Here is a 27,787-nt window from a genome sequence, read left to right on the forward strand (position 1 = left end):
GTGCAGTGGTGCGATCACAGCTCACTGCAACCTCCGCCTCTCGGGTTCAAGCAATTCTCCTGCCTCAGCCTTCTGAGTAGCTGGGACTACAGGCACACATCACCACACTCGGCTAATTTTTGTATTTTTTAGTATAGATGGGATTTTGCCATGTTGGTCATGGCTGGTCTCGAACTCATGACCTCAGGTGATCCACCCATCTCAAGCCTCCCAAAATGCTGAGATTACACACATGAGCCACCACGCCCGGACCAGAACTCTTAGCTAATTAGTCTTTTTTTGGTTCTTTGTCAGGCCGCAGTCTTCTTGTTTTTTTCCAGTCTCTGCTCCTTCTGGGACTCAAAGTGCAAGTGCCTTTGCATTATCTTACAGGGCACAAGCAAACAAGAATGAATGCTATGTTGGAGGCGTTAGAGGAGTCCCATTGTATGAGAAACTCTTACTCCCCCAAACAATATTTTACTGCCCCTTGCTGCTTCCTCATTACCCACCCCCAAATATTCCAGGTTTTCTACTTTGGTCTTGTAATGGCAGAGACCTAAGTACTATTTACCCTATAGGCAATAACTTAGGACATATGTGCCTGATCTTCTCAGAGTCAGGGATCTTCTCTGTCTTGGTCACCACTGTATCCTGGGCCCAAGTGCAGGGACTGCTACATGTATGCTCTCACAAAATACTTGTCAAGGGAATAAATCAGTCGGTGCAGGCTGTATATAAACATCTGTTTGAGAATGGTTGCCATAGATTCATGATCTGTAAGTGAACACTTACAGAAAGCACAGGATGTTTATGTCAATCTCTAGACCTTTCAACTTGACTTTCTGGAGAGCAACAGAGTTTTTCTGCAAACTAATGCTTTGCAGAAAAAGAATAGAGTAGTTCAGTTTGGAAAATGGTATATCAGTCACCTTTGATAGAGGTCCTATTTCAATTCATACACAATTGTCATCAGGCAGAAGTATGTGTTTGCAAGTTCCCTTATTGTTTCTTGCAGCATAGGGAAACTGTTTCGTGGGTGATCAAGACAGAAGAATCTGTGAGAGGAGGGTTCATGAACACTGACTCAAACAGGCAGTGGGTGGGGTGGGGGTGTGGGAAGAAAAGACTGCTCACTGATTTTAAAAAAGGAAGAAAAATTGCCTGGTGGCTTATATTCATGCCTTCAACATAAGACATTGAGCACTTACAAACTGTTAACCAACACAAGACCAGCCTGTAAGAAGGACCTAAGTGGGATCTTCCAGGGTCATAGGCAGTCCCTAAGGAGTGCTATCTCACATGGAAGACCCTTGGAAACATGAGACCCAGGAGAATCAGAGTAATACAGCTTTGCTTTGTTTAGTGTTTTATGCTTTACAAAGTGTTTGTGAATGTTATCTCACCTAGCGACAGCTTTAAGTACCTTTAAGTGCATGCACCACTAGACTGATTTTGTAGGACCCATCACTGATTCTGCAATGTTCCTATAAAAGTAAATGGAGCCGGGCGGGGTGGCTCATGCCTGTAATCCCAGCACTTTGGAGGCCGAGGTGGGCGGATCACTTGAGGTCAGGAGTTCGAGACCAGCCTGGTCAACATGGTGAAACCCCATCTCTCCTTAAAATACAAAAACAAGCTGGCCACATCCCTGTAATCTCAGCTACTCAGGAGGCTGAGGCACGAGAATCACTTGAACCCGGGAGGCAGAGGTTGCAGGAAAAAAACTACCCTTATGGGCTTATGGGGGATGGAAACATAATGTTAATAGAATTGTCACCAAGTAAGTGCAAAATATTACGTTAGTCAGGGTTCTTGGTTATAGGCATGGAAACTGACTCAGGCTGACTTAAATAGAAAAGGAATTCACTGGGAGGACATGGGGTGGTTCACATGATCACAGGAAAGGCTGCAGACCAGGCTCAAAAAACAGACCTGGCATTCCTCCTCCCAAGTCTTCTTTTTTCTTTTTTCTTTTTTCCCTTTTTTTGAAGACAAGGTCTTGTTCTGTCACCCAGGCTGGAATGCAGTAGTAAGATCATAGCTCACTGAACCCTGAAACTCCTGGGCTTAAGCAATCCTGCAACCTCAGCTTCAGCCTCCTGAGTAACTGGGACTACAGATGCACCACCACAGCCGGCTAATTTTTTTTTTTCTTTTTTGTACAGATGGCACCTCGCTATGTTACCCAGGCTGGTATCTAACTCCTGGCTTCAAACAGTCCTCCCGCTTGGACCTCCAAAGTGTTGGTATTACAGGCGTGAACCACCATCCCAGCCACCTCTCCAGTTTTCCGTTGGACTCTTCTCCTCTGCCCTCTTCTAGGTATAACTTTCCTAAATCCAGAAACTTTGGGATTTGTATTTCCATTTCCAACTGGGGTAGGCTGTTAGATATGGGAGTCTGAGGTCTAATTGTGCTTTATGCTGATTTTCAAATATTCCATCACTTTTCAGCCCCCTCATCCCTCCTGCCTTCCTAAATACTTGATGCCACCAATTCCTGAGCGTTGGTGCTACTTGCATGCTTGACTTTGCTCTACCAAGTCAGGTATTCCTGTTTCTGTCGGCTTCCGTTTTTGTTCTCGTTGTTGTCTGGATGTGATTTTTGACAGATGAGGGCAAAAACATCTTTAAGTTGATGTATTTTGTTGTCTTTGAGGCACGAGATTATTCACATAATTTTTTTTTTTTTTTGAGATGGGGGTCTCACTCTGTCACCCAGGCTGGAGTGCAGTGGCACAGTCTCAGCTCACTGCAACCTCCGCCTCCCAGGTTCCCAGTTTGAAATGATTCTCCTGCCTCAGCCTCCTGAGTAGCTGGGATTACAGGCACCTGCCACCATGCCAGGCTGATTTTTGTATTTTTTAGTAGAGATGAGGTTTCACCATGTTGGCCAGGCTGGTCTGGAACTCCCAACCTCAAATGATCCACCTGCCTTGGCCTCCCAAAGTGCTGGGATTACAGGCACGAGCCACTGTGCCTGCCCTAATTTTTATATTTTTAGTAAAGATGGGGTTTCACCATGTTGGCCAGGCTGGTCTTGAATTTTTTACCTCAGGTGATCTGCCTGCCTCGGCCTCCCAAAGTGCTGGGATTACAGGCATGAGCCACTATGCCTGGTCATTTACGGATTTTTAAAAAATTAACATTAAATTGATTGAAGTAACAGTAAAGTATAGTTTTTCCTCAAGCTTTCAAGTTTGATTTATAGTTCTTATTATTCTTTTTTTTTTTTTAATTTAAGTTCTGGTATACATGTGTAGAACACACAGTTTTGTTACATAGGAATACATGTGCCATGGTGGTTTGCGGCACCTATCAACTGGTCATCTAGGTTTTAAACCCCACATGCATTAGGTATTTTTCCTAATGCTCTCCCTCCCCTTGCCCCCCACCCCCGACAGGCCCCGGTGTGTGATGTTCCCCTCTCTGTGTCCATGTGTTCTCAGTGTCCGGCTCCCACTTATGAGTGAGAACATGAGGTGTTTGGTTTTCTGTTCCTGTGTTAGTTTGCTGAGAATGATGGCTTCCAGCTTCATCTATGTACCTGCAAAGGACATGAACTCATTCTTTTTGATGGCTGCAATAGTTCTTATTATTCAATTTATAGACTAGCAGCTAAAATAATACTTGAGTAAGTTAAATACATTTAAATATTATTTTTTTTTCTTTTTTCTAAGACAGGGTCTCACCATGTTGCCTAGGCTGGTCGTGAACTCCTGGGCTCAAGTGATCCTCCTGTGTCAGCCTCCCAATGTGCTGGGATTATAGGCATGAGTCACCATGCCTGGCCATTTAAACATTTAAAATTGCATTCATAAATCTAGCATATATGATTTTCTTTTCCAGCCCTTCAATTTTTCTGACTGATAAATATTCTCAAGTACTGAAATAATTCTCATAAATTAAAAAAATCTAAATATGGCAACTCACCTATGAAATACTCTAATAGTGCTTCCAAACCTAGTACAATTTTTTACACCCTCCAACATAGACTTACAAGTCTAAATTGGCTACCTAAAGATAAATTTTTAAAATTTATTTAAAATTTAATTTAGTTTTAGATTCAAGGAGTATATGTGTATGTCTGCTGCATGACTGTATTTCACACTGGTGGGGATGGATTGGGGTTCTAGTGTATCCCTTATCCAAATAGTGAACATTGTATCTGATAGGTAATTTTTCAACCCTAGTCCCCCTGCAAACTTCCTCCCTTTGGGTGTCTATTATTTCCATCTTTATGTCCATGTATGCCATTGTGAAGCTACCACTTATAAGTGAGAACATGTGGTATTTGATTTCCTGTTTCTGAATTAGATCACTTAGAATAATAGTCTCCAGCCCTATCCACGTTGCTGCAAAGGACATGATTTCATTCTTTTTTATGGCTGCATAGTGTTCCATGAGATATCTATCTATCTATCTATCTATCTATCTATCTATCTCACATTTTCTTTATGCAGCCAACTGTTGATGGGCACTTTGGTTGGTTTCATGACTTTGCTATTGTGACTAGTGCTGTGATAAACATATGAGTGCAATTGTCCTTTTTAATATACTGATTTTTAAGGAAATCATTTTTTTTAAAAATTGGGATCACAAATTACAGAAGATACAAAGGACCCGGGAACATGTTAAAGTTTGCCCCAAGGATGCACTCAGCAAAGTCCAGACTGTGAGAATGTTTTCAGGGCAAACAACCTGGTTTATTTGACAAATAAATGCAAGGAAAAAAAAAAAGAGAGAGAGAGAGGAATCGAGGAGGAATGTGTAAATTAAAGAAACTTAAAAGTGATCTCAAACAGTTAAAATGCATGGATCTAATTTGGATTCTGATTCAAACAAGCAAAACAAATTTAAAATATGACATTTATGAACCATCTGGAAAGCTGTATATTCACTGGATATTTGAGAATGTTAAATAATCCTTGTCAATTTTTAAAAATTGTATAATGACATATGTTAGAAGAAAGGAGTTCTTACCTATTAGTGTTTCTTACCAAGACAGTTATAGATGAAATTACAGGCTACATGTGATTCGCTTCAAAATAATATAGGAGAAGGTACAAGGTGGGAGTACAGATGAAATAAAATTGGCCATGAGTTATCATTGTTGAGCTGAATGAGAGGTACCTAGTGGTTTATTATACTATTCTTTCTAATTTTGTATATGTTTGAAATTTTCTGTAATAAGAAGTCTTTAAAAATTAGAATCATAGGTCAGGCACAGTGGCTCATACCTGTACTCTCAGCATTTGGGGAGAATAAGGTGGGAGGATGGCTTGAGCCCAGGAGTTTGAGACAAGCCTGAGCAACATGGTGAGACCCCCCCCAATCTCTACATTAAAAAAGTAGCTGGGCATGGTGGCACACCTGTAGTTCCAGCTACTTGAGAGGCTGAGGTGGGGGCACCACTTGAGTCCAGGATGTCAAGGCTGCAGTGAGTCATGATAGTACTACTGCCCTCCAGCCTGGGTGACAGAGTGAGACCCCATGTAAAAAAAAAAATTAGGCCGGGCGCGGTGGCTCACGCTTGTAACCCCAGCACTTTGGGAGGCCGAGGCGGGCGGATCACGAGGTCAGGAGATCGAGAACACGATGAAACACCGTCTCTACTAAAAATACAAAAAATTAGCTGGTCGTGGTGGCGGGCGCCTGTAGTCCCAGCTACTCGGAGAGGCTGAGGCAGGAGAATGGCGTGAACCTGGGAGGCGGAGCTTGCAGTGAGCCGAGATTGAGCCACTGCACTCCAGCCTGGGCGACAGCGAGACTCCGTCTCAAAAAAAAAAAAAAAAAAAAAAAAATTTAGAATTACAAAGATAAACTAATAGGCTACAAAGTGAATATAATACATTCTAAGGACTTACATATAGAATACTTACACACAAATCACATATATAGTAATATGTGATGTGTACATATGTACATACCATATATTATATATGATGTGTACACGTGTATATACACACAAATATACACACATATATATACATATCTATAATGAAATAAACCAGATCCACCTACAGTGCTATTTTCCAGTATACACACACACACACACACACACACACACACGCATGTCTACATCACAGATTGGCATCTGCAGTGGCGGGGGCAGTCTTGTGTCTTATGAGATTGGGCCCTTAACCCATGGGAGACGGGGAAGATGGAGGGGTCAGGGTAATTATTACTCTGGGTTACTCCTTCAAGGTCACCTCAGGCTGGCTATGCCCTTCAGTTGAAAGTTACCGCCGCTCTCAAGGTAGCTGCTGCAGGACTCTCTTTTTCTGGGCTCTGATAACTGCTCCCTCTCTTTGTACCTTCAGGCCTGGAGAGGCATGAAGGAACAGCCAGTTTTACTAAGCCCAAATTCTTCTTCTACTACTATTACTACTACTACCTGTGATTCTGTGATTCCCCTACATACAACTCACACTTCTGTGAAGACACCTTCTCTAAACAAACCCTCCTGAAACCATCCCGATTTAAGTAAGTCATCTGTTCTCTTCTGGGACCCTAACAGATATACCAACCTTTTTGTTTTTATTTTTGTTTAGACAGAGTCTCCCTCTATTGCCCAGGCTGGAGTGCAGTGGCATGATCTTGGCTCACTGCAACCTCCACCTCCTGGATTCAAGCGATTCTTCTGCTTCAGCCTCCCAAGTAGCTGGGACTACAGGTGGGTGCCACCACACCCACCTAATTTTTGTATTTTTAGTAGAGATGGAATTTTGCCATGTTGGCCAGGCTGGTCTCGAACTCCTGACCTCAGGTGATCCACCCACCTCAGCCTCCCAAAGTGCTGAAATTACAGGCATGAGCCACTGTGCCTGGCCATTATTGTTCATTTTAGACCAGATTTATTTTTTCATTTTTAGTTACATTTATTAGATTATTCCTGGTAGTCAAAAGGGAAGGCTTTTATTTCTTTTCTTAATGCCTAAGAAATGTCATCTCCTTGGTATAGATTTTCACAAATAATTATTAGACAAGATTTTGTTAAGCATCTGTAAGATATGATTATGGTTAGCATTGATTGAGTGCTTACTACCTGCTAGGTACTTTGCTAAGCTTTTTGCTCACTTTCTGTTATTTGTTCCACTCAACAATTCTATAAAGTAGATTACAGGTGTGAGCCACCGCACCCAGCCAGAAAACATATTATCTTACTTTTACAAAGGATAAACTGAGACTCGAAAATATTAAGTAGTTAAATTACCCCAAATAACATAGTTAAGAGAAGCAAGGGGAGATTCAAATTTAGGCAGCTAGATTCTCAGACTCCATTTCTTAACCTCTACACTCTACTGCCTACCTAACATGCTGGACCTCCAGGAGCTATAAAGAAAATAATTAAGATGGTCCTGGCTAGGCACAGTGACTCATGCCTGTAATCTGAGCACTTTGAGAGGCTGAGGTGGGTGGATCACTTGAGGCCAGGAGTTCGAGACCAGCCTGGGCAACATGATGAAACTGAGTCTTTACAAAAAATACAAAAAATTAGCCAGGGGTAGTGGTTTGTGCCTGTAGTCCAGCCACTAGGGAGGCTGAGGCGGGAGGATTGCTTAAGCCTGGGAAGCAGAGGTTGCAGTGAGCTGAAATCGCACCAATGCATTCCAGCCTGGGTGACAGCATAGGACCCTGTCTTGAAAATGAAAATAAATAAATAAATACATAAATACATAAAATAAATTTCTATTTAAAAAAAGAAATAAGATGGTCCTACACATGGGGAGCCCTTTAAGATGTTAAGGATAGAGAAGATATTAAGTGTAAAACTCACTTGGAATGGTCATAAGAAAACTTTTGAAGGAAAAATAGTTTATAGCTTGTGATCTGTATTGCACTCAGTAGAATAGAGGACCTTATATTTTTATCAATACTAATCCTTTATAGTTATTTTTCTTGAATTATTTCTGATTTGAATTATTTTGATTCTGTCATTTCAGATAGGATTAGTTTCCACTGTTAGTAAAAGACAAAGTATTAGGTTGTTGCACAGCAGCCTAATACTTTGTCTTTTACTAACAGAGCAGCAGTTTGTCTTCACAGACTATACGGCAAATTAAATGCACTTCCTCAGGAAAGCCTTTCCTGTCCTGAGTACACTAGTCAGATGTTCCTGGTATGTGCTCCGTGACATCCCTTTCCTCTGAGACACTCAAAATAATTGTCATAAAATAATTAATCCCATCATTATATATTTAATATCTGTCACCCTCTGACTATATAATCTGTGAAGACTGCTGCTCTGGTGTCTGGCAAAAATTGGTGCAATTACTTTTGCACTAACTTTTGCCATTACTGTAAATGGCAAAAACCACAATTACTATAACAGCAGCTTAAACAAGATAAAAGTTTACTTCTCTCTTTTGTAAAAATCTGTAGTAGGAAGTCTCAGGAACCTTGTCTACAAAGTCATCAAAAATCCGGACTCTTTCCAGCTGACTGCTCCATCATTCCAAGGTCAAAGCCATCCTGGGATTCTACAATCATGACCATTAAATCCACACTCCAAGAGGAAGGATGAAGTAGGGAGCAAAGGGTGCATACCAGTTGGCTTTAAGGAAGTCACATGACCACACCTAGGTTTGCAAGGGAAGCTGAAAAATGTAATTTTTTTTTTTTTTTTTTGTGAGACAGGCTCTCGGTCTGTCACCTGGGCTGGAGTGCAGTGGCATAATCTTGGCTCACTGCAGTCTCTGCTTTGCAGGTTCAGGTGGTTCTCGTGCCTCAGCCTCCTGAGTAGCTGGGATTACAGGCACGTGCCACCATGCCAGGCTAATTTTTTTGTAAAAAAATAAGGTGTGAATTTTATAATTGTGAGTAACCATATATCCCTGAATTAGGGGTTCCGTTAATACAGAGGAAGAGGAGAAACATCTGTTAGGGGATAGCTTGCAGTTTCTGCTATAGATTTCTCAGTTTCTAGTGGGAACATTTATCTCTATGATTTAAGGTATAACATTTATCTTAACAAGGCAAAGGAAGCACCTCTTAAAGAGAACACTTAGTGCTTACTAGAAAAACAGGGTCTTGATTTTTGGTTAAGTTTGAAATAATGTGGTCTCCTAGAAAGCTTTATTTGTTAATTATTTTTTTAGGCCAGTCAAGCGAAGCAGCGGGAGTGGAGAAGGAACAAAGAAATCTGTAACTGGTTATGATCAATGAGTTGTAAACACCGCTGCACTTGAACCAGCCAGTTTTTGGCTGTCAGGAATAATATTAAAATAAATCTGCCTTTGCCATCAGCCTCATTGCTTTTGCTAGCACCCTATATTCTAGTCACACAGGCCTTTATTTATTTACTTATTTATTTAGAGACAGGGTCTTGCTATGCTTCCCAGGCTGGTCTCAAACTCCTGGCTTCAGGCGATCCTCCTGCCCCACCATGCCCCCACCCCTACCACCAGTTGCTGGGATTATAGGCTGAGCTACCACACAGGCTCTTTTGTTTCTTAAAAGTATCATACTACTTCCTATTTTAGCGCCTTCACGGGGGCTGCTCCCTCTGGCCCTCTTCCTCTACCTAACTTCTATTCTTCCTTCACATTTCCGCTTAAATGCACTTCCTCAGGAAAGCCTTTCCTGTCCTGAGTACACTAGTCAGATGTTCCTGGTATGTGCTCCGTGACATCCCTTTCCTCTGAGACACTCAACAAAATTGTCATACAATAATTAATCCCATCAGTATATATTTAGTACCTGTCACCCTCTGAAAATATAATCTGTGAAGACAAACTGCTGCTCTGGTGTCTGGTACATATAATAGGTCCTCGATAAATATTTATTAGATAAGTAAATGAATTAGAATAAATTAAAAATCTAGGAGTTGCAGGAAAGCACCTAATAATGAATTAACTTTAAAATGAAAAATATCATCTTGAGAGGCTGAGGAAGGAGAATCGCTTGAGCCCAGGAGTTTGAGTCCAGGCTGGGCAAAACAACAAGATCCCATCTCAGAAAAAAAGATGCAAGCTATATTGTAAGGATTTCTCTCTCTTTCTTTTTTGTTTTGCTTCTTTTTTTTTTTTTGAGACAGGGTCTCGCTATGTCACCCAAGCTGGAGTGCAGTGGCGCAACCATGACTCACTGCAGCCTCAACCTTCTGGGCTCAAGTGATCCTCCCACGTCAGCCTCCTGAGTAGGTGGGACTAGAGGCATATGCCATCACACCTGGCTAATTTTTTTATTTTTTGTAGAAACGGGGGCCTCACTATGTCACCCAGGCTGGTCTCAAACTCCTGGGCTCAAGTAATTCTCTTGCCTTGGCCTCCCAAAGTGCTGGGATTACAGGCGTGAGGCACCATTCCCAGACTTCATTTTTTTTTTTTTTCTTTTGAGACGGAGTCTCGCCCTGTTGGCCAGGCTGGAGTACAATGGCACGATCTCAGCTCAATGCAACCTCCACCTCCCGGCTTCAAATGATTCTCCTGCCTCAGCCTCCCGAGTAGCTGGGATTACAGGCACCCACCACCACGCCCAGCTAATTTTGTATTTTTAGTAGAGACGGGGTTTCACCATGTTGGCCAGGCTGGTCTTGAACTCCTGACCTCATGATCTGCCTGCCTTGGCCTCCCAAAGTGCTGGGATTACAGGCGTGAGCCACCGCACCTGGCCCCAGACTTCATTTTTAAGAAACAAAATTTAAAATTTTTTGTACAGATGGGGTCTCACTATATGGCCCAGGCTGGTCTTAAACTCCTGGGCTCAAGAGATCCTCCTGCCTTGGCCTCTGATAGTGCTGGGATTACAGGCATGAGCCACCATACCCAATGTAAAGATCTTTAATAATCGAAATAACCCTTTAAGTCCTGATGATCTCTAGGAGGCTTGTGGTTCTACACTGACAATATTTAAGTTGTTCATAGGAAAAAATATGTGCGTACATGTATATGTATATTTATTTATATATGCATATTAACAGTAATAGAAGAAAACCTAAAAATAATGTGTTTGTGTGAAAGAAAGGGAGATTGAAGGAGAATCAGGCTGTCCAGTTCCTATCTCAGCTCCACCGTTTACTTGCCATACAGCTTCAGAATAGTACACATAATGTGCTCAATAAATGTTAGCTATTATCATAATATAGATATAAGAAGAGAGCCGGGTGCTGTGGCTCAAGCCTGTAATCCCAATTATGCAGGAGAATGAGGCAGAAGGATTGCCTAAGGCCAGGAGTTTGAGACCAACCTGGGCACTATAGCAAGACCCTGTCTCAAAGAAAAAAAAAGAAAAGAAATGTAAAGTGAAGTTATGTATCAAAATGTTAGCAGTGATTATCTCTTCGGTTTTGTTTTTAAAATCTGCGTTCATTTTTTAAAAATCTGTTTTATTTGTTGTTGAGATGGGATCTTGCTGTGTTGCTCAGGCTGGTTTTGAACTCATTGGCTCAGTCAATCCTCCTCGCTCAGTCTCTTGAGTAGCTGGGATTACAGGTGCACTTCACAGCACCTAGTCTAATCTATATTTTGTATTTTGAAATAAGCATGGCTCAGTCTAGTACAGTGGTTAAGTTCACGAGCACTGGTAATAGTAGTTCCTGGGTTCAAAGCACAGTAACTTGTGTGACTTTGAACAAGTTGTTAACCTCTCTGTGCCTCTGTTACTTCTGTTTGTAAAATGACAGTGACAATAATTGTTGAAGTGTTTAGAAAGATCATTCCTTTTTTTTTTTGAGACAGAGTTTCACTCTGTCACCTAGGCTGGAGTGCAGTGGTGTGATCTCGGTTCACTGCAACCTCTGCCTCCCGGGTACAAGTGGTTCTCCCGCCTCAGCCTCCTGAGTAGCTGGAATTACAGGCGTGTGCCACCACGCCCAGCTAATTTTTGTATTTTTAGTACAGACAGGGTTTCACCATGTTGGTCAGGCTGGTCTGGAACTCCTGACCTCGTGATCCGCCTGCCTTGGCCTCCCAAAGTGTTGGGATTACAGGTGTGAGCCACCGTGCCCCGCCAGAAAGATCATTCCTAATAGTTTGGTCGTAAGGTTGCTCTGGAGTCTTTGCTCTCTGATTGATACAAAGAATGACTTTTTTTCTTCTGGGAAGTTACAGAAGAAAAGGCAATCCTCTTTTAAATGGAAGCCATTTGATGCCAATTCCAAAGTTCTAGAATTTTGTCTGTTTTTCGTTTTACTAGCATGAATTTAAAGCATTTGTAGCTGAGCACAGTGGCTCATGCCTATAATCCCAGCACTTTGGGAGGTTGAGGTGTGCGGATCACTTGAGGTGGGCGGATCACTTGAGGTCAGGAGTTCGAGACCAGTCTGGCCAACATGGTGAAACTCCATCTCTACTAAAAATACAAAAATTAGCTGTGTATTGTGGTGGGCACCTGTAATCCCAGCAACTCAGGAGGCTGAGGCAGGAGAATCACTTGTACCCAGGAGGTGGAGGTTGCAGTGAGCTGAGATCACGTCACTGTACCCCAGCCTGGGTGACAGAGCAGGACTCCGTCTTAAAAAAATAAATAAATAAAATAAAATAAAGCACTTTTATGTAGGCCAATGTAAGTTATTTGCTGGTTTTTCAAGTTTGTATTTTCGGAAATTATACTTTTTAAGTTGCTAGCACTGACTTCTTAAGTTAGGAACACTTTGTGACATGGCCTCTCTTAACTACTCTTACATCATTGTATTTGTTTCCTTCTACCTTTCTCACTGCCACTCCTGGGAGGCCCTTGCTCAAGGTTATCCTCCTCCATCTGATTTCTAAGTGTTGGAATTCCCTGGGGCCAGCTTCCAGGCCCTTTATCTTTTTTTCTATACCTAGTCCAACCTCTACTCTCCAAACACACCTCTTCGAGTACCTGCCTTTTGTTTTTTGTTTTTTTGGAGATGGGGGTCTCACTCTGTTACTCAGGCTGGAGTGCAGTGGCATGACCACAGCTACTGCAGCCTCAACCTCCAGGACTCAAACGGTCCTCCTACCTCAGCCTCCTTAGTAGCTGGGATCACAGGTGCGCACCATCAACCTGACTAATTTTGTTTATTTTTTGTAGAGACAAGGCCTCACTCACTATATTGCCCAGGCTGCTGTCTTGTTTTGTATCTCCACTGGAGTGTCTCAGAGCCATCTCAAACTCAACAACTCCCAAACGGAAGTATGCATTTCCACCCTCATCAGACTCCCCAAACCTGCTCCTCTTTCAGTCTTCCTTGTCTTATGAAGGGCACCACTGTCAAGCTAGTCATCAAAGCATCACCTGAAGTATCTTCCTCCCTCTCAATCAATCCATCAGCAAGTTAAGTCATCACTTCCAATTTCAAAATACATCTGGACTCTTTCTGTCTCTCCATCTCCACTGCCACCACCCTCCATCACATGATTTCTTGACTGCAGTACTGCAGTAGCTTCCTTGCTAGACTTGCCTGCGGTCTTGCCACTCTCCAAACCACTCCTCCCAGAGCAGCCAGAGTAACCTTTTAAAAATAGAAATCAAATTATGTCACTTCTTTTGTGTAAAAATCTCAAGAGACAGGGCTCACTCTGTCACCCAGGCTGGAGTGCACGGCACAATCATAGCTCACTGCCGCCTTGACCTCCTGGGCTCAAGCAATCCTGCCACTTCAGCCTCCTACTCCCAGGGTAGCTAGCATTGCAGGCACACAGCACCACCTACTCTATTTAATCTCTACATATGTCCTGTGTCCTAAATCCATGTTAACCCCTCCAAGGCTTATGAAGCCCAACATGACCCGGCTCCGACTCTCCTCATCTCCTGCCACTCTCCTCTGCACTGTCCACTCTACTCTAGTATATGGTAAGCTATTTCCGCCACATTAAAGCTTTTGTGTAAGTTGTTCCCTCATTCAGCCTAAACCTGTCTGTCCCCTCTCTTCCCCCAAAAATGTTGGTTTCTTTTCTGGTCTCAGCTTTGTGAGACCTTCCCTGGTCCCACTAAGTGAGTCTCCTTGTTGGGGACTGATCCCACTCTGCTCACAGCCATCAAGACTTGACATCTGGAATTATCTTTGATCCATTCTTTTTACGCTTTATGCAGGGAATGTTCAACCAGTCCAGTTGACTGCTCATTCAAATCTGTTTCTCCTCTCTGTCCCTTCGTATTGCATAGTCCAGAAAGACATCATGGGTAGCTTTGGAGGATGGACACTGCTGGAAAGGACACAGATGGGCACTCTGTGGGCTTCTATAAGAGCAAAGATTAGCCTCCTGATATTCCATGGGAAATGAGGAGACACACTACACAGTCCATATTTAGTTTTCTTTACTATGTGATCTGTGTTCACTTACTTTCAATACTAGTCACTTCAGGAATATGGTTCTTAACTTGTTGAGGGGTTTATCAATTCCCTGGAATACATAATAAAAGCTATAGATTCTTTCTTAGAAAAATACACAAAAGCAAAATTTTGCAAATCATGGGAGAAGGGAATTTCCAGGCGACCACTTCTGCTTTACCAGCCAATCATCTACTGTCTTGGATACTTGCAGTGTTATCTAGTCTTTTCATTCATTCAGCAAACACTTACTGGAGACCTATAATGAGACCAAGCACAGTCTGAGATGCTGGGTTTGCATACAGTAAAGAACAAGATAGACATATGTCTCTGCCTTCAAGGAGCTTACATTATCCAGCATAAGAGACATTAAACGAGGCTGGTGTGGTGGTGGCTCATGCCTGTAATCCTAGCTCTTTGAGAGGCCGAGGTGGGCAGATCACCTGAGGTAAGGAGTTCGAGATCAGCCTGGAAAACATGGCAAAACCTCATCTCTACTAAAAATACAAAAATTAGCTGGGTGTGGTGGTGGGCACCTGCAATCCCAGCTAATTAGGAGGCTGAGGCAGGAGAATCGCTTGATGCTGAGAGGCGGAGGTTGCAGTGAGCCGAGATCATGCCACTGCACTCCAGCCTGGGCGACAGAGTGAGACTCCGTCTCAAAAAAACAACAAAAAAAAGAGACATTAAACGAGCAAACAAATAATCAATATAAAGTCAGGTAATGGTAAATGTTCTGAAGGAAAATAAAGGGGGGCATGGAATAAGGGTGGGTGAGGCTATTTTAATGGTGTGGTCTTTTCTAAGATGATATTTGAGAAAGACCTGTAAAGTCATGAGAAGAAGTGAGAGAAGCACATTGTTGGCAATGGGAACAGAGAGTGCAAAGGCCCAGGGGTCTTTCCTTCCTCCTAAGATGGAAAGCGAGGTCCAAGATTCTGCATATTTACCTCCTCCCATAATAGGTAGCCAGCACAGTTCTGAGGGCACAGGGCCAGGTTTTCCGAGTGGAGGGCCTCTTCAGGTTCTGATTTCAAACGTCCAAACCCTAGCCTCCACATTTCAGGGCTTCTCTGGAATGTCTCTTCCCCTGGGAAACTTTAACTCATCTACTAAAGAGCAATCTACGACTTCTCTGAATATTAACATAATTTTTTAAAAAAGTACTTGTAGGCTTGCATGGTGACTCATGCCTGTAATTCCAGCACTTTGGGAGGCCGAGGTGGGAGGATTGCTTGAGACGAGCCTGGGCAGCATAGCGAGACCCCGTCTCTACAAAAATATTAAAAAATTAGCCGGGTGTGGTGGTGTGTGCCTGTAGTACCAGCTACTCAGGAGGCTGAGGTGGGAGGATCTCTTGGGCCCAGGAGGTAGAGGCTGCAGTAAGCCGTGATGGAGCCATTGCACTCGTCTGGGTGACAGAATGAGACTGCCTCACAAAAAAAAAAAAAAAAAAAAGCTTGTTACTTTCTAAGGGTATGTGTTTGGGGCAGTGATTTTGTTTTTCTGGGCACCTTAGTAACATTGCGGCCACGCTTCCGCAACTAAAGGCAAGAGTCCATAGCAACGATCCCCGTTTCTCTGCACCTGGGGAGCTTTCCCGCGGAAACTACACTTCCCAGAATGCCCCGCGGGCCGGAGGGCGCGCGCGGCGCTGTTTCGTGGGACCAGGATTGAAACAAGATGGCGGGCTCGTGGTGAGAAGCTGTCAAGGTAACCGCTTCCCTCTACTCCTCCTGTCGAGGACTCCCTCGCAACTGGGCAGGCCCACAGTGTTTGTCGGCAGTTGTCGAGGTCTCCCGCCTGTCGTTCCCGGCAGGGCGAGGCTGCCTGCATCCCCAGCCTTTGTCCTTCCTACAGAAGGGCCGGCATGTGGCCGCGCGCTTCCTATAGCGCCCCTTTTGTTCCCTGGCGGACGCCCGGGGGGAGGTGATGCAGCTTGTGGCTCTAGGGACTCCTTTAGGTCGAAGAGTCCCTGTGCTCCTGGTAGCCTGCTCCTTAAACCTCTGACCCTCAGAGGCTGTGTAGCTTTTGTTTTGGGGTTGAATTCCGGGCTAAGGGACTTGACCTCTGAAATGATCTTCCTGGGGTGAATAATCTGACTCCCAGCAGGGTGTGCTTGCCTCTGGCCTTCGGACAGAAGGGACCTAATTTCCCCCAAGATGTTTTATTCGTGGTCAGAGGTCATGGGTTTACGTCCCACACGTGTATTAAGCAGCGATATACTGAGCAAGTAATCGATTGACCTCTTTGAGCCTTTATTCTTAATCTGAAATGGAGATGCCTGCTTCACAGACTTGTGAAAGTCAGAGCACATATTGTATATGAAAGTGGGTTGTAAACTAAAAAGCACAGCTATGAGCTCAGGGTTAACGATGTTAATGTACTGGCAGTGCAAGGTATCAGTGTGAGTGGTTTAGACTAGCAAATAAGAGGGCCTGTGTCCTAATTCTCTTTTATCACTATTGGGGGAAGGGCACGGATACTCATTGAAGACTGTTAAAAACAAGGTTTAACAATGGTTGTCATTTATTCACAACAGCCCATAAAGATTGTGGTTTTCCCCATTTTGTCATTGGAGAAACTGAGGATCGTTTAGTTAATGACTTGTTTAAAGTTTCCCAGTTTGGCAGTGACTGACTCTAAAGTCCTTGGAAGCAAGACGTTTAAATTTTGTACTTTAGTTTCTTCATGAATCAGAATAAAGATACCTCACATGATTAATACGAGAGCAAAATGAAATGGTGGTGAAAGTACCTTGGAAAGTTAAAGACCTTCTACACATATAAGATGGTGAAATTTTATCTGGGACTTGAGGGCATTTATGAGTTCCTCCAATTGAGTAATAGGCTAAGGATAGGCCTTGTTTGATATTTCTTTATTATTATTATTATTATTATTATTAATGGCTCAGGGCAGACAAATATTTCATTTAATCAGAAACAGGATAGTACTGTAAGTGATGTAGTATCTTGTGTATGGAACCTTGGAGGTTGTACACAGACACACTAGCATTATGAGAATGAATACTCTGTGTACCATTTGTGAGTGACTGTTTCAAGAGTAATTACACATTTACTAAGTATTAAGTGGAAGGAGCTGCACTGGGTGCAGAGAAGTTTGCATCTAAGATAAGTAGTAATGGACATAGTTCCAGTGGTTCTGATCTTATATTCTGTCCATGTTGCTCTTCGTCCTGTTGTTAAATCATGTGGAATTGCCAAGTTGTTTAAAAGCATTGCTTCAGTTGACTTCCAGGCAGTGATTCTTACCTTGTTCTTGTGGTGTTTAATATAACTTAAATTTACCATAGGTAGCACTGATTTTTCTTCATCTCTTCAGCAGGAGTAGAAATTGGTATGCTTAGAAGCAGGTTTTAAAAGCAGTTTCTCTTCAAAACATCTTTTTTCATGCCACTTGATAAGCATCTTGAAACACCATGGCTGTAGCTGCAGTAAAATGGGTGATGTCAAAGAGAACTATCTTGAAACATTTATTTCCAGTCCAAAGTAAGTGAAATTTTTTTAATGTTTAAAAAGTTTTAAACTTTTAAGAATATAGAAAATTTAAAGCGTTTAGTTATTGTATATGCCTGTAATTTGCAGGAGTGTTTGCAATAATGGAAAGTGGGAGAAAACCTAAATGTCAGTCAAAAGGGGAATGGATAGGTCAGATGTGGTGTCTCATGCCTGTAATCCCAGCACTTTGGGAGGCTGAGGTGGGAGGATTGCTTGAGGCCAGGAGTTTGAGACCAGCCCGGGCAACATAGCAAGACCCCCATCTCTAAAAAAAATGTGGGTCGGGGAGGGGAATGGATAAATTATGCTACATCTTAACTGTGACTGTCATGTAGCTGTTACTGACATGGAAAGATCTCCAAATAGAAACAAAAAAAGCATGTCAGAGCCACATCTATATATATCTATCATATGATCTTATTTGTATGTTTAAAAGATGATCCATCATATGCATATGTGCATATGCATAAATGCAGAGGTAAAAGGTCTGGACCAAACAGTGGTTATCTGTGTAGCCCACTCTTGGGATTTGGCTGAGGGCAGGAGTAAGGGACTGGTCAAGGGTAACTTTCTCTTGTTTGATTACATGTATTACTTTTTTAGTATTTCTTTTTTTTTTTTTTTTTTTTGACGGAGTCTGGCTCTGTCGCCCAGGCTGGAGTGCAGTGGCGTGATTACTTTTTTAGTATTTCTTAAAATGTGCGAATAAAGGGTAAATTCACAGTCCCATCTTCCAAAGATAATCATTGTTAACATTTTGGTGGATTCTCATTGTGTTTTTTCTATGTACCTAGCCATTTTTAAAAAATGAAATGTAATTTCTGCCTTTCTTTTCTAAAGAACTGTGTATAGTTAATATTTTCTCGAAAGCTTGTTAATACATGTTTGACAGTCAAAGCATGGACCCAAATAAGTAAATAGAGTATTAAAGTCTTTTTTCTCAGCCAATTGTGCTTTCTTTTTCCTTTTCCTGTCTGTAAACTGTTCTCCCATTTCTAAAGTAGACATGTATAGAAGGCTACAGTAGGTTTGCCTTTTTATATTTAACTTTGTCAGCCAACTTTTTGTTTTTATTTTTTATTTTAGATTCAGGGGTACATGTGCAGGTTTGTTACGTGGATATATTACATATACTGAGGTTTGGGCTTCAACTGAACCCATCACCCAAATAGTGAACATAGTACCCAATAGGTAGTTTTTCAACTCTTCCCTCCATTCTGTTTTGAGTCCCCAGTGTTTATTGTTCCCATCTTTGTGTCCATATGTACCCAATGTTTACCTCCTACTTGTAAGTGAGAACATGTAGTATTTGGCTGTTTTTGCATTAATTCACTTAGGATAATGGCCTCCAGCTGCATCTATGTTGCTGCAAAGTACATGATTTTATTTGTTTTAATGTCTGTGTAATAATCCATGGTATACATATACACCACATATTCTTTATCCAGTCCACCATTGATGGGCTTGTTTCAAATGTCTTTGCTATTGTGAATAGTGCTCTGATAAACATGCAAGTGCAGCTGACTTTTTAAATACAACTCTGCTTGACCTTGACCTTTGTCTCTTCTTTCTTATTTGCCACCATTTGTAATTGAAAGCTTGCTTATTGAATTAAGGAGAAAAGAGCTATTTGAAGAATAGAGTAAAAGTAAAGTAATAAATAGGCAATTTGTTATGCTTGAGGTGAGGAAAATATTTTACTCAGTAAACACCTTTGTTGAATAGAATGCTCAAAAGTTTGCCAGATCCTACTCTATTTTATTTTATTTTTTGAGACTGGATCTTACTCCATTGTTCAGGCTGGAGTGTAGAGGCATGATCTTGGCACCCTGCAACTTCTGCCCCCGGGTTCAAGTGATTCTCCTGCCTCAGCCTCCCGAGTAGCTGGGATTATAGGCACCTACCACCATGCCTGGTTAATATTTGTATTTTTAATAGAGGTAAAGTTTCACCATGTTGGCCAGGCTGGTCTCGAACTCCCAACCTTAAATGATCCTCCTGCCTTGGCCTCCCGAAGTGCTGGGATTACAGGTGTGAGCCATTGTGCCTGGCCTAATTTTTGTATTTTTAGTAGGGGAGGGGTTTCACCATGTTGGCCAAACTGGTCTCAAACTCCTGACCTCAAGTGATCTGCCTACCTCAGCCTCCCAGAGTGCTGGGATTATAGGCCTGAGCCACCGCACCTGGCCACCAAATCCTGCTCTTATAGGAAGCTTTCCATCCCTGCTTCCTTGCTTGCCCCACTCTCCCATTTTTTAGGGCCCTAAACATAGAAACGTTTATTACATTATATTCAAAGTAAAATCAACTTAGAATTCAGTAAATAGAACAGGAGATTGCTTAAGAGACTTTGGATATAAGCTAAAATAAGTCACAACAGAACTACAGTCAGCTTTTGATTATCTAGGAGCATTTTTGTTGTTGAGAATTGGGAGAATGATCCTTACCTCTTAGACTCCTCTTTGCCTTGCAGGAACCCAGCTCCTAGGCTAATGAGAAGTCCCAGCCAGTCAGTTTTTACATAGACTTCTGTTTTGAAACAATTAGTCCTCACACTGGCCCATCAGAAAACCAATTAATGTGTCCCTGGATAATTGAAAATTGTTTATATATCTTTTTCCCCACTGGATTTCCTACTAAGTTTGTACTGTATCTAATTCATTTTGGTGTCCCTGGGGCCTCTCATTCATGATAGGAGATATATCAGTGTTTGTTCAAGTAATCTGAATGGATTAGAGTTACTATCAAAATATCTAGTTAACTAAGAATTAGGTTACCCTAGAAAATCATTCCATTATCAGCCATCCTAATGCTCAGTGACCTAACTTCTTATATCCTAAAAGTCCCCTATACTGCAAAGTTCCTATTACTACTGTTATTGAAAGTAAAGGGATGGGCAGGTTGGCTCACACCTGTAATACCAGCACTTTGGGAGGCTGAGTCAGGCTCCGAAGTTTGAGACCAGGCTGGGGAACATGACGAAACCCCATTTCGACAAAAGTTACAAAAGTTAGTTGGGCAAGGTGGTACATGCCTGTGGTCCCAGGAGGGAGCCAGCTTATTCAGGAGGCTGAGGTAGGAAGATTGCTTGAGCCCAGGAGTTCGAGGCTGTGATTGTGCCATTGCACTCTGGCCTGGGAGACAGAGTGAGACCCTGTCTCAAAAATAAAAAATTAAAATTAAAGTTTCATTACTGTTATTATTGATGTTTAATGAAAAAGGGAAGGACAGTAAGATTGGAGGCAAAGGGAAATCATGATTAAGGAAGAAAGTTCAGTGAGCAGAAATAAAAAGGCTTCCTTATATTCTAAGAAGGAATGTTTTAAAATTTCCCAAATGGTCAGTCAGCCTGGGAATGTAGAACACTTTACAGTTTTCAAAGCATGTTAAGCCATTTGATCCTTATAACAGCTTTGATTTGGTAACCCATGTAGTATTATCCTCTTTATGAAGGTAAAGAAACTTGAGTTCTGTGGCCCTCATAAGTTCACCCAGGGTCACATATTTGGTAAACGAGAACTGTGACCAAAATCTGGATCTCCCCACCTTACTTTGTCCTGTATACTTTCTACTGTACTTCCTTTTCTGTAGCAAGGTAAAATACTGAGCATTTGAAGATGGGACAACTTTTAGCTTTCATAGCTCTTTCAAAATGCAATTAAATATATATATGTAACAAGAATAACTCATAAATTACAGAAATTATTGGTAATTGAAATTCTTTTGGCACATTGAGCTGCTTTGGCTTGATTGCTGTTAACTTTGGCATTGGTCCTAATTACATATTTAGAGCTTCTGCTACTTCTATATCCAGAATTACTTCCATTGGTAAAATGTCAGGTAATGAATGTTTCCTTATGTTTTTTTTCGAGGTGAAGTCTCACTCTGTTGCCCAGGCTGGAGTGCAGTGGTGCAGTCTTGGCCCACTGCAGCCTCAACCTCCCTGGGCTCAGGTGATCCTGCTATCTCAGCCTTCAAAGTAAGCAAGACTACAGATGTGTACTACCATGTCTGGTTATTTATTTATTTATTTTTGAGATAGAGTTTCGCTCTTGTTGCCCAGGCTGGAGTGCAATGGCATGATCTTGGCCCACTGCAACCTCCGCCTCCCAGATTCAAGTGATTCTCCTGCCTCAGCCTCCCAAGTAGCTGGGATTACAGGCATGTACCACCATGCCCGGCTAATTTTGTATTTTTAGTGGAGATGGGGTTTCACCATGTTGGTCAGGCTGGTCTCGATCTCCTGACCTCAGGTGATCCACCCACCTCAGCCTCCCAAAGTGCTGGGATTACAGGCGTGAGCCACTATGCTTGGGCTTTGTTTTGTATTTCTTTGTAGAGATGGAGTTTTGCCATGTTGCCCAGGCTGGTCTTGAACTCCTGGGTTCAAGTGATCCGCCTGCCTCAGCCTCCCAAAGTTCTGATATTACAGGCGTGAGCCACCATGCCCAGTCCTTATGAATTTTTCAAGTATCAATTATGCAGAAACATTTGAGAGGCAGTTCAGCAATCACGTTTTAATGTGTAGGCACTATAGGGGACACAGTAATGAACAAGGTACAGTTCCTGGCCTTAAGGAACTTACTTACACTTGTAGGTGAAACAGACATCTAGCAACACTAAGAATGCCCAGAATATGAGGCAGAATGTGATAAGTGTGTCATGAGGGCACAAATGTCTGTGTAAACACAGAGTAGAGATTTTACTGAGTTTCTTGTTAACTAAAATATTGTTGTCTTGAGTTTTCTTGTCTGCATATTTCAGAACACTTAATTCTGCCACCCAGTCACGTTTCTTCAGTGAAAATGTATATCATCTAGTTGGTTTATATTCAGAGATACAAAATTATATTTCTTTAATTTATATTTTTTATTATTAATTTTTTTTAATAGAGATGGGGTCTCACCATATGACCCAACTGTGTTGCCCAGGCTGGTCTTGAACTGCTGGGTCAAGCGATCCTGCTGCCTCGGCCTCGCAAAGCACTGAGATTACAGGAGTGAGCCACCACACCCCACCAGTTTTAATTTTTTTAGTAACGGTTTTGCTCTGTCGCCCAGCCTAGAATTCAGTGGCACAGTCATAGTTCATTGCAACCTCACCCTCCTAGGTTCAAGCGATCCTTCAGCTTCAGCCACCTGAGTTGCTGGGATTATAGGTGCATGCCACCATGCCCAGCTAATTTTTAAAAATATTTTTTAAAGATAATATCTCACTGTGTTGCCCAGGCTGGTCTCAAACTCCTGGCCTTGACCAGTGTTGGCCTCCCAAAGTGTTGAGATTACAGGCGTAAGCTACCATGCCTAGCTTTATAAACTTCTTTTAATATTAACCCAATCCATGCATAATTAGGAAGGTCCCAGTGATGTCAAACAAGAAAATAAAATATGGCCAGGCACAGTGGCTCACACCAGTAATCCCAGCACTTTCGGAGGCCAAGGCGGGCTGATCACCCAAGGTCAGGAGTTCAAGACCAGCCTAGCCAATATGGTGAAACCCTGTCTTTACCAAAAATACAAAAATTAGCCGGACATGGTGGGCGCCTGTAATCTCAGCTACTCGAGGGGCTGAGGTAGGAGAATTGCTTGAACCTGGGAAGCGGAGGTTGCAGTGAGCTGAGATCGTGCCACTGCACTCCAGCCTGGGTGACAGAGTGAGGCTCTGTCTCAAAAAATAAAATAAAATAAAATAGTATAAATGATTTGTCTCCGATTTGTCTTACTGAATGCTCCTGTTTATGAGCACAGATAATTGAGAATTAATCTTTTCAGAGATGAAATTAAGTTTTGTATGCTTTGTATTTTATCTTGTATCAATAGAATTTTGGGGCTCACATTTTGCCGAACAGTCTTTTTTATGATAATCATGGATTTAATAGCAGCTTAACCTCTCTAGGGCAAAAAAAAATAATGAATTTAGTTAAGGGACTTTTTAATGCCTTGGGGTAAGAATTTAGAACATATGTATATGCAGTTATTGGGGAGAGGAGATGTGTACAAAGATGGAAAACACAGATACATGTAAATAATGCAGAACAAAAAATGACTATAAAGAAGGTATAGCAATGTCATATGAAGCACTGATTGTGGGACATGTAAAATAGACAACTCTTTCTTCTATGAGGAACCTTGGGGGCAGGGAGAGTAAAAAGGATTTCATGGAAGAAGAGTGACCGTTTTTTTTGAGACAGAGTCTCGCTCTGTTGCCCAGGCTGGAGTGCAGTGGCGCGATCTCGGCTCACTGCAAGCTCCGCCTCCCGGGTTCACGCCATTCTCCTGCCTCAGCCTCCCAAGTAGCTGGGACTACAGGCGCCCGCCACCACGCCTGGCTAATTTTTTTTTGTAATTTTTAGTAGCGATGGGGTTTCACTGTGTTAGCCAGGATAGTCTCGATCTCCTGACCTTGTGATCCGCCCGCCTCGGCCTCCCAAAGTGCTGGGATTACAGGCGTGAGCCACCGCGCCCGGCCTTTTTTTTTTTTTTTGAGATGAAGTCTCACTCTGTCGCCCAGGCTGGAGTGCAATGGCACAATCTTGGCTCACTGCAACTTCCGCCACCCGGGTTCAAGTGATTCTCCTGTCTTAGCCTCCCGAGTAGCTGGGATTACAGGCATGCACCACCACACCTGGCTAATTTTTTGTGTTTTTAGTAGAGAGGGGGGTTTCACCATGTTGGCCAGGCTGGTCTTGAACTCCTGACCTCAAGTGATCTACCTGCCCTGGCCTCTCAAAGTGCTGGAATTACAGGCATGAGCCACTGCGCCCAGCAAGTATTTGACTTTTAAGGATGAGGGGTATTTGAACAAAATAGGGATGGAATTCCGTACTGAGGACATGGTAAAGGCATGGAGATGGGAAGGCAGGATAGGTTACAGTCCTATATCACAGGAACAAGAGGCTCTGTTGAGACTTTGATTCTTGGCATTAACCAAGGTGCATTCAAAACTTGCTTTTAACTATATTGAGCTACTTAAAAATTTTTTTCTTTATATTAAAAGAATACCCTTTTTTGAACATAGGAGAACCTTTCACAAGCTTTTAAAAAAGCAATTATGGCTGGGCACGGTGGCTCACACCTGTAATCCCAGCACTTTGGGAGGCCGAGGCAGGTGGATCACGAGGTCAGGAGATCGAGACCATCCTGGCTAACACAGCGAAACCCTGTCTCTACTAAAAATACAAAAAATTAGCCAGGCATGGTGGTGGGCGCCTGTAGTCCCAGCTACTTGGGAGGCTGAGGCAGGAGGATGGCGTGCACCTGGGAGGCGGAGCTTGCAGTGAGCAGAGATTGCACCACTGCACTCCAGCCTGGGTGACCGAGTGAGACTCTGTCTCAAAAACAAAACAAAACAACAACAAAAAAAGAAAAACAATTTTGGCTCTTGAATTTGCAGGTATTCTAAAAAAGGAAAATATGCTTTAAAATGTAAGCATTTTGATTAAGAAAAGTTAATTTTGAACAAATCATTTCATATTTCATCACTTCACCACCCCCCCTTATAAACTATGCACCTTGGAAAACCCAAATACTTTATTTATTTTTTTGAGACAGAGTTTCGCTCTTGTTGCACAGGCTGAAGTGCAATAGCGTGATCTCAGCTCACTGCAAACTCCGCCTCCCGGGTTCGAGCAGTTCTCCTGCCTCAGTCTCCCGAGTAGCTGACCACGCCTGGCTAATTTTGTATTTTTAGTAAAGACAAGGTTTCACCATGTTAGTCAGGCTGGTCTCGAACTCCTTGACCTCAGGTGATCTGCCCACCTTGGCCTCTCAAAGTGTTGGGATTACAGGCGTGAGCCACTGTGCCCGGCCCCAAATACTTTAAGTTCTTTCTTGGAAAGGCTGGAGTACCCAAACACTTTTATTTTTTTTCTTACCTGGAGTCCTTGTGCCATTACTCCCTCTGCTAGAAACATTGTTTTCATCTCTTATCAATTCTTACTTATTTTCTCATTCTTCAGAGCACTTTGGACATCATCTCCATTGAAAAGGTTTTCTTGAACCTGCACAATTTGTTTGGTAGCCTTTCTGTGTGGCCCATCTTTGCCAATGTTTACCAATCCTAGCAGTGCTTGTCCTCTATGTTGTAGTTGTTTGTCTGTCTCTCTCACAAGCAGACTATACGCTTTTGAGGGTAGGGACTGAGTCTTGTTTGTTGTTGAATCCCTAGCCCCTAGCATAGGCCTGTTTCATACTAAACAGTAAATGTTGGTTGAATGAGTAAAACTAGCTTTAAATTTATGGAGAAAATATGCTCAAATTAACTAAATCTGTTTTACTGTTTGGGGTTTTTGCAGATGGAGCTTTATATTGTGTTTGTCATAAATCTACGTATTCTCCTCTACCAGATGACTATAATTGGTATGTATTAAAATTCAATTGAAAAAATAATAGTCTTAGCTATAGCTGAAATGATTTAATTTTATTTCTTGTTTTGAAGTCTGATGCTTTCTTTTCTCATTATTCTTTCCTTAATTTTGTTTTTAAAAATTATTTTAATGATTTTATTTACCCAGTATCTGGGCTTATAAACATTTTAAATAAAAATTATTATCATTGTGTTTCATTGAATATTTAATTTGTTATAAGACAGACATGCTGTTTAGAACTGCTATCTTTTCTTCCTGAAGCATGCTTTAGCTTTTTGGAAAAGTTAATTAGTTTTTATAGGGTTCATATCTATTAGCTTAAGCCATTATTTATCTTTTCTTTTGTTTGATATTGAATAATCCTAAATTACACATACTTAACCACCATTTATTTGGTACTTATTCAATTTAGTCACTATGATAAGAACTAGGAATAACATATGATATCGTCTTTTTTCTCTGCAGCAGAGTCTGAGATGCAGAAACTGCAACCTATTTTCTTAATCTATGTTGTTTTTATTACAAATTATAATAAAAATATATTTTCTTCTCTCTTGACACTAGTTTTATTTTTATTTTGTTTTCAAGATGGGGTCTTGTTTTCTCGCTCAGGCTGGAAAGCAGTGGTGTGATCTTGGCTCACTGTAACCTGAGATGGGGTCTTGTTCTGTCACCCAGGCTGGAGAGCAGTGGTGTGATCTTGGCTCACTGCAACCTCTACCTCCTGTGTTCAGGCGATTTTCCAGCCTCAGCCTCCTGAGTAGCTGAGACTATAGGCGCGTGCCACCATGCCTGGCTAATTTTTGTATTTTTAGTAGAGATGGGGTTTCACCATGTTAGCCAGGCTGGTCTCAAACTCCTGACCTCAGGTAATCTGCCCACCTGGGCCTCCCAAAATGCTGGAATTACAGGCATGAGGCACTGCACCTGACCTTTTATTTTTGTGAGACAGGGTCTCACTTTGTCACCCAGGCTGGAATGCAGTGGCGCAATCTCAGCTCACTGCAGCCTCAACTTCCGAGGTTCAAGTAATCCTTTTGCCTCAGCCCCCCAAGTAGCTGGGACTACAGGCGTGTGCCCCCACACCCAGCTAATTCTGTATTTTTTGTAGAAACGGGGTTTCACCATGTTGCCCAGGCTGGTATTTTTTTTTTTTTTTTTTTTTTTGAGACGGAGTCGCGCTCTGTCACCCAGGCACCCAGGCTGGAGTGCAGTGGCGCGATCTCGGCTCACTGCAAGCTCCGCCTCCTGGGGTCACACCATTCTCCTGCCTCAGCCTCTCCGAGTAGCTGGGACTACAGGCTCCCGCCACCACGCCCGGCTAATTTTTTGTATTTTTAGTAGAGACGGGGTTTCACCGTGGTCTCGATCTCATGACCTCGTGATCCACCCGCCTCAGCCTCCCAAAGTGCTGGGATTACAAGCGTCAGCCACTGCGCCCGGCTTATGGTCTTAAACTCCCGAGCTCAAGCAATCTGCCTTCCTTGGCCTCCCAGCATACAGGGATTACAGGTGTGAGCCATCATGGTTGGCCTTTTATTTTTATTTTTGAGACAGGGTCTCACTTTGTCACCCAGACTGGAGTGCAGTGGCGCTATGTCAGCTCATTGCAGCCTCAACCTCCCGGGTTCAAGCTGTCCTCCTGCCTCAGTCCCCTCAAGTAACTGGAACTACAGGTGTGTGC

The 27,787-nt window shown here is 42.4% G+C and overlaps 1 protein-coding gene across 7 annotated transcripts in view; it reads left to right on the forward strand.

Moving 5' to 3' along the window:
* The window catches only part of MRPL42 (mitochondrial ribosomal protein L42), a 58,813-nt gene that overhangs the window by 4,862 nt on the left and 26,164 nt on the right, over positions 1–27,787 (forward strand). For 2 of the 7 annotated variants that reach the window (XM_063614291.1, XM_063614288.1), the window contains exons 2-5: positions 2,148–2,304; positions 15,740–15,933; positions 17,563–17,729; positions 26,032–26,095. In XM_063614291.1, coding sequence (XP_063470361.1) covers positions 17,660–17,729; positions 26,032–26,095 — 134 coding nt within the window. In that variant the 5' untranslated portion in view covers positions 2,148–2,304; positions 15,740–15,933; positions 17,563–17,659. Of the gene's footprint in view, positions 1–2,147; positions 2,305–2,435; positions 2,530–15,739; positions 15,934–17,562; positions 17,730–26,031; positions 26,096–27,787 lie in introns of all 7 variants that reach the window. The other 5 variants (XM_055237602.2, XM_063614289.1, XM_063614290.1 and 2 more) reach the window with 4 other exon arrangements.

The sequence above is a fragment of the Symphalangus syndactylus genome, chromosome 13, assembly GCF_028878055.3.
Source record: "Symphalangus syndactylus isolate Jambi chromosome 13, NHGRI_mSymSyn1-v2.1_pri, whole genome shotgun sequence".
In the NCBI taxonomy this organism is placed as follows: Eukaryota; Metazoa; Chordata; class Mammalia; order Primates; family Hylobatidae; genus Symphalangus; species Symphalangus syndactylus.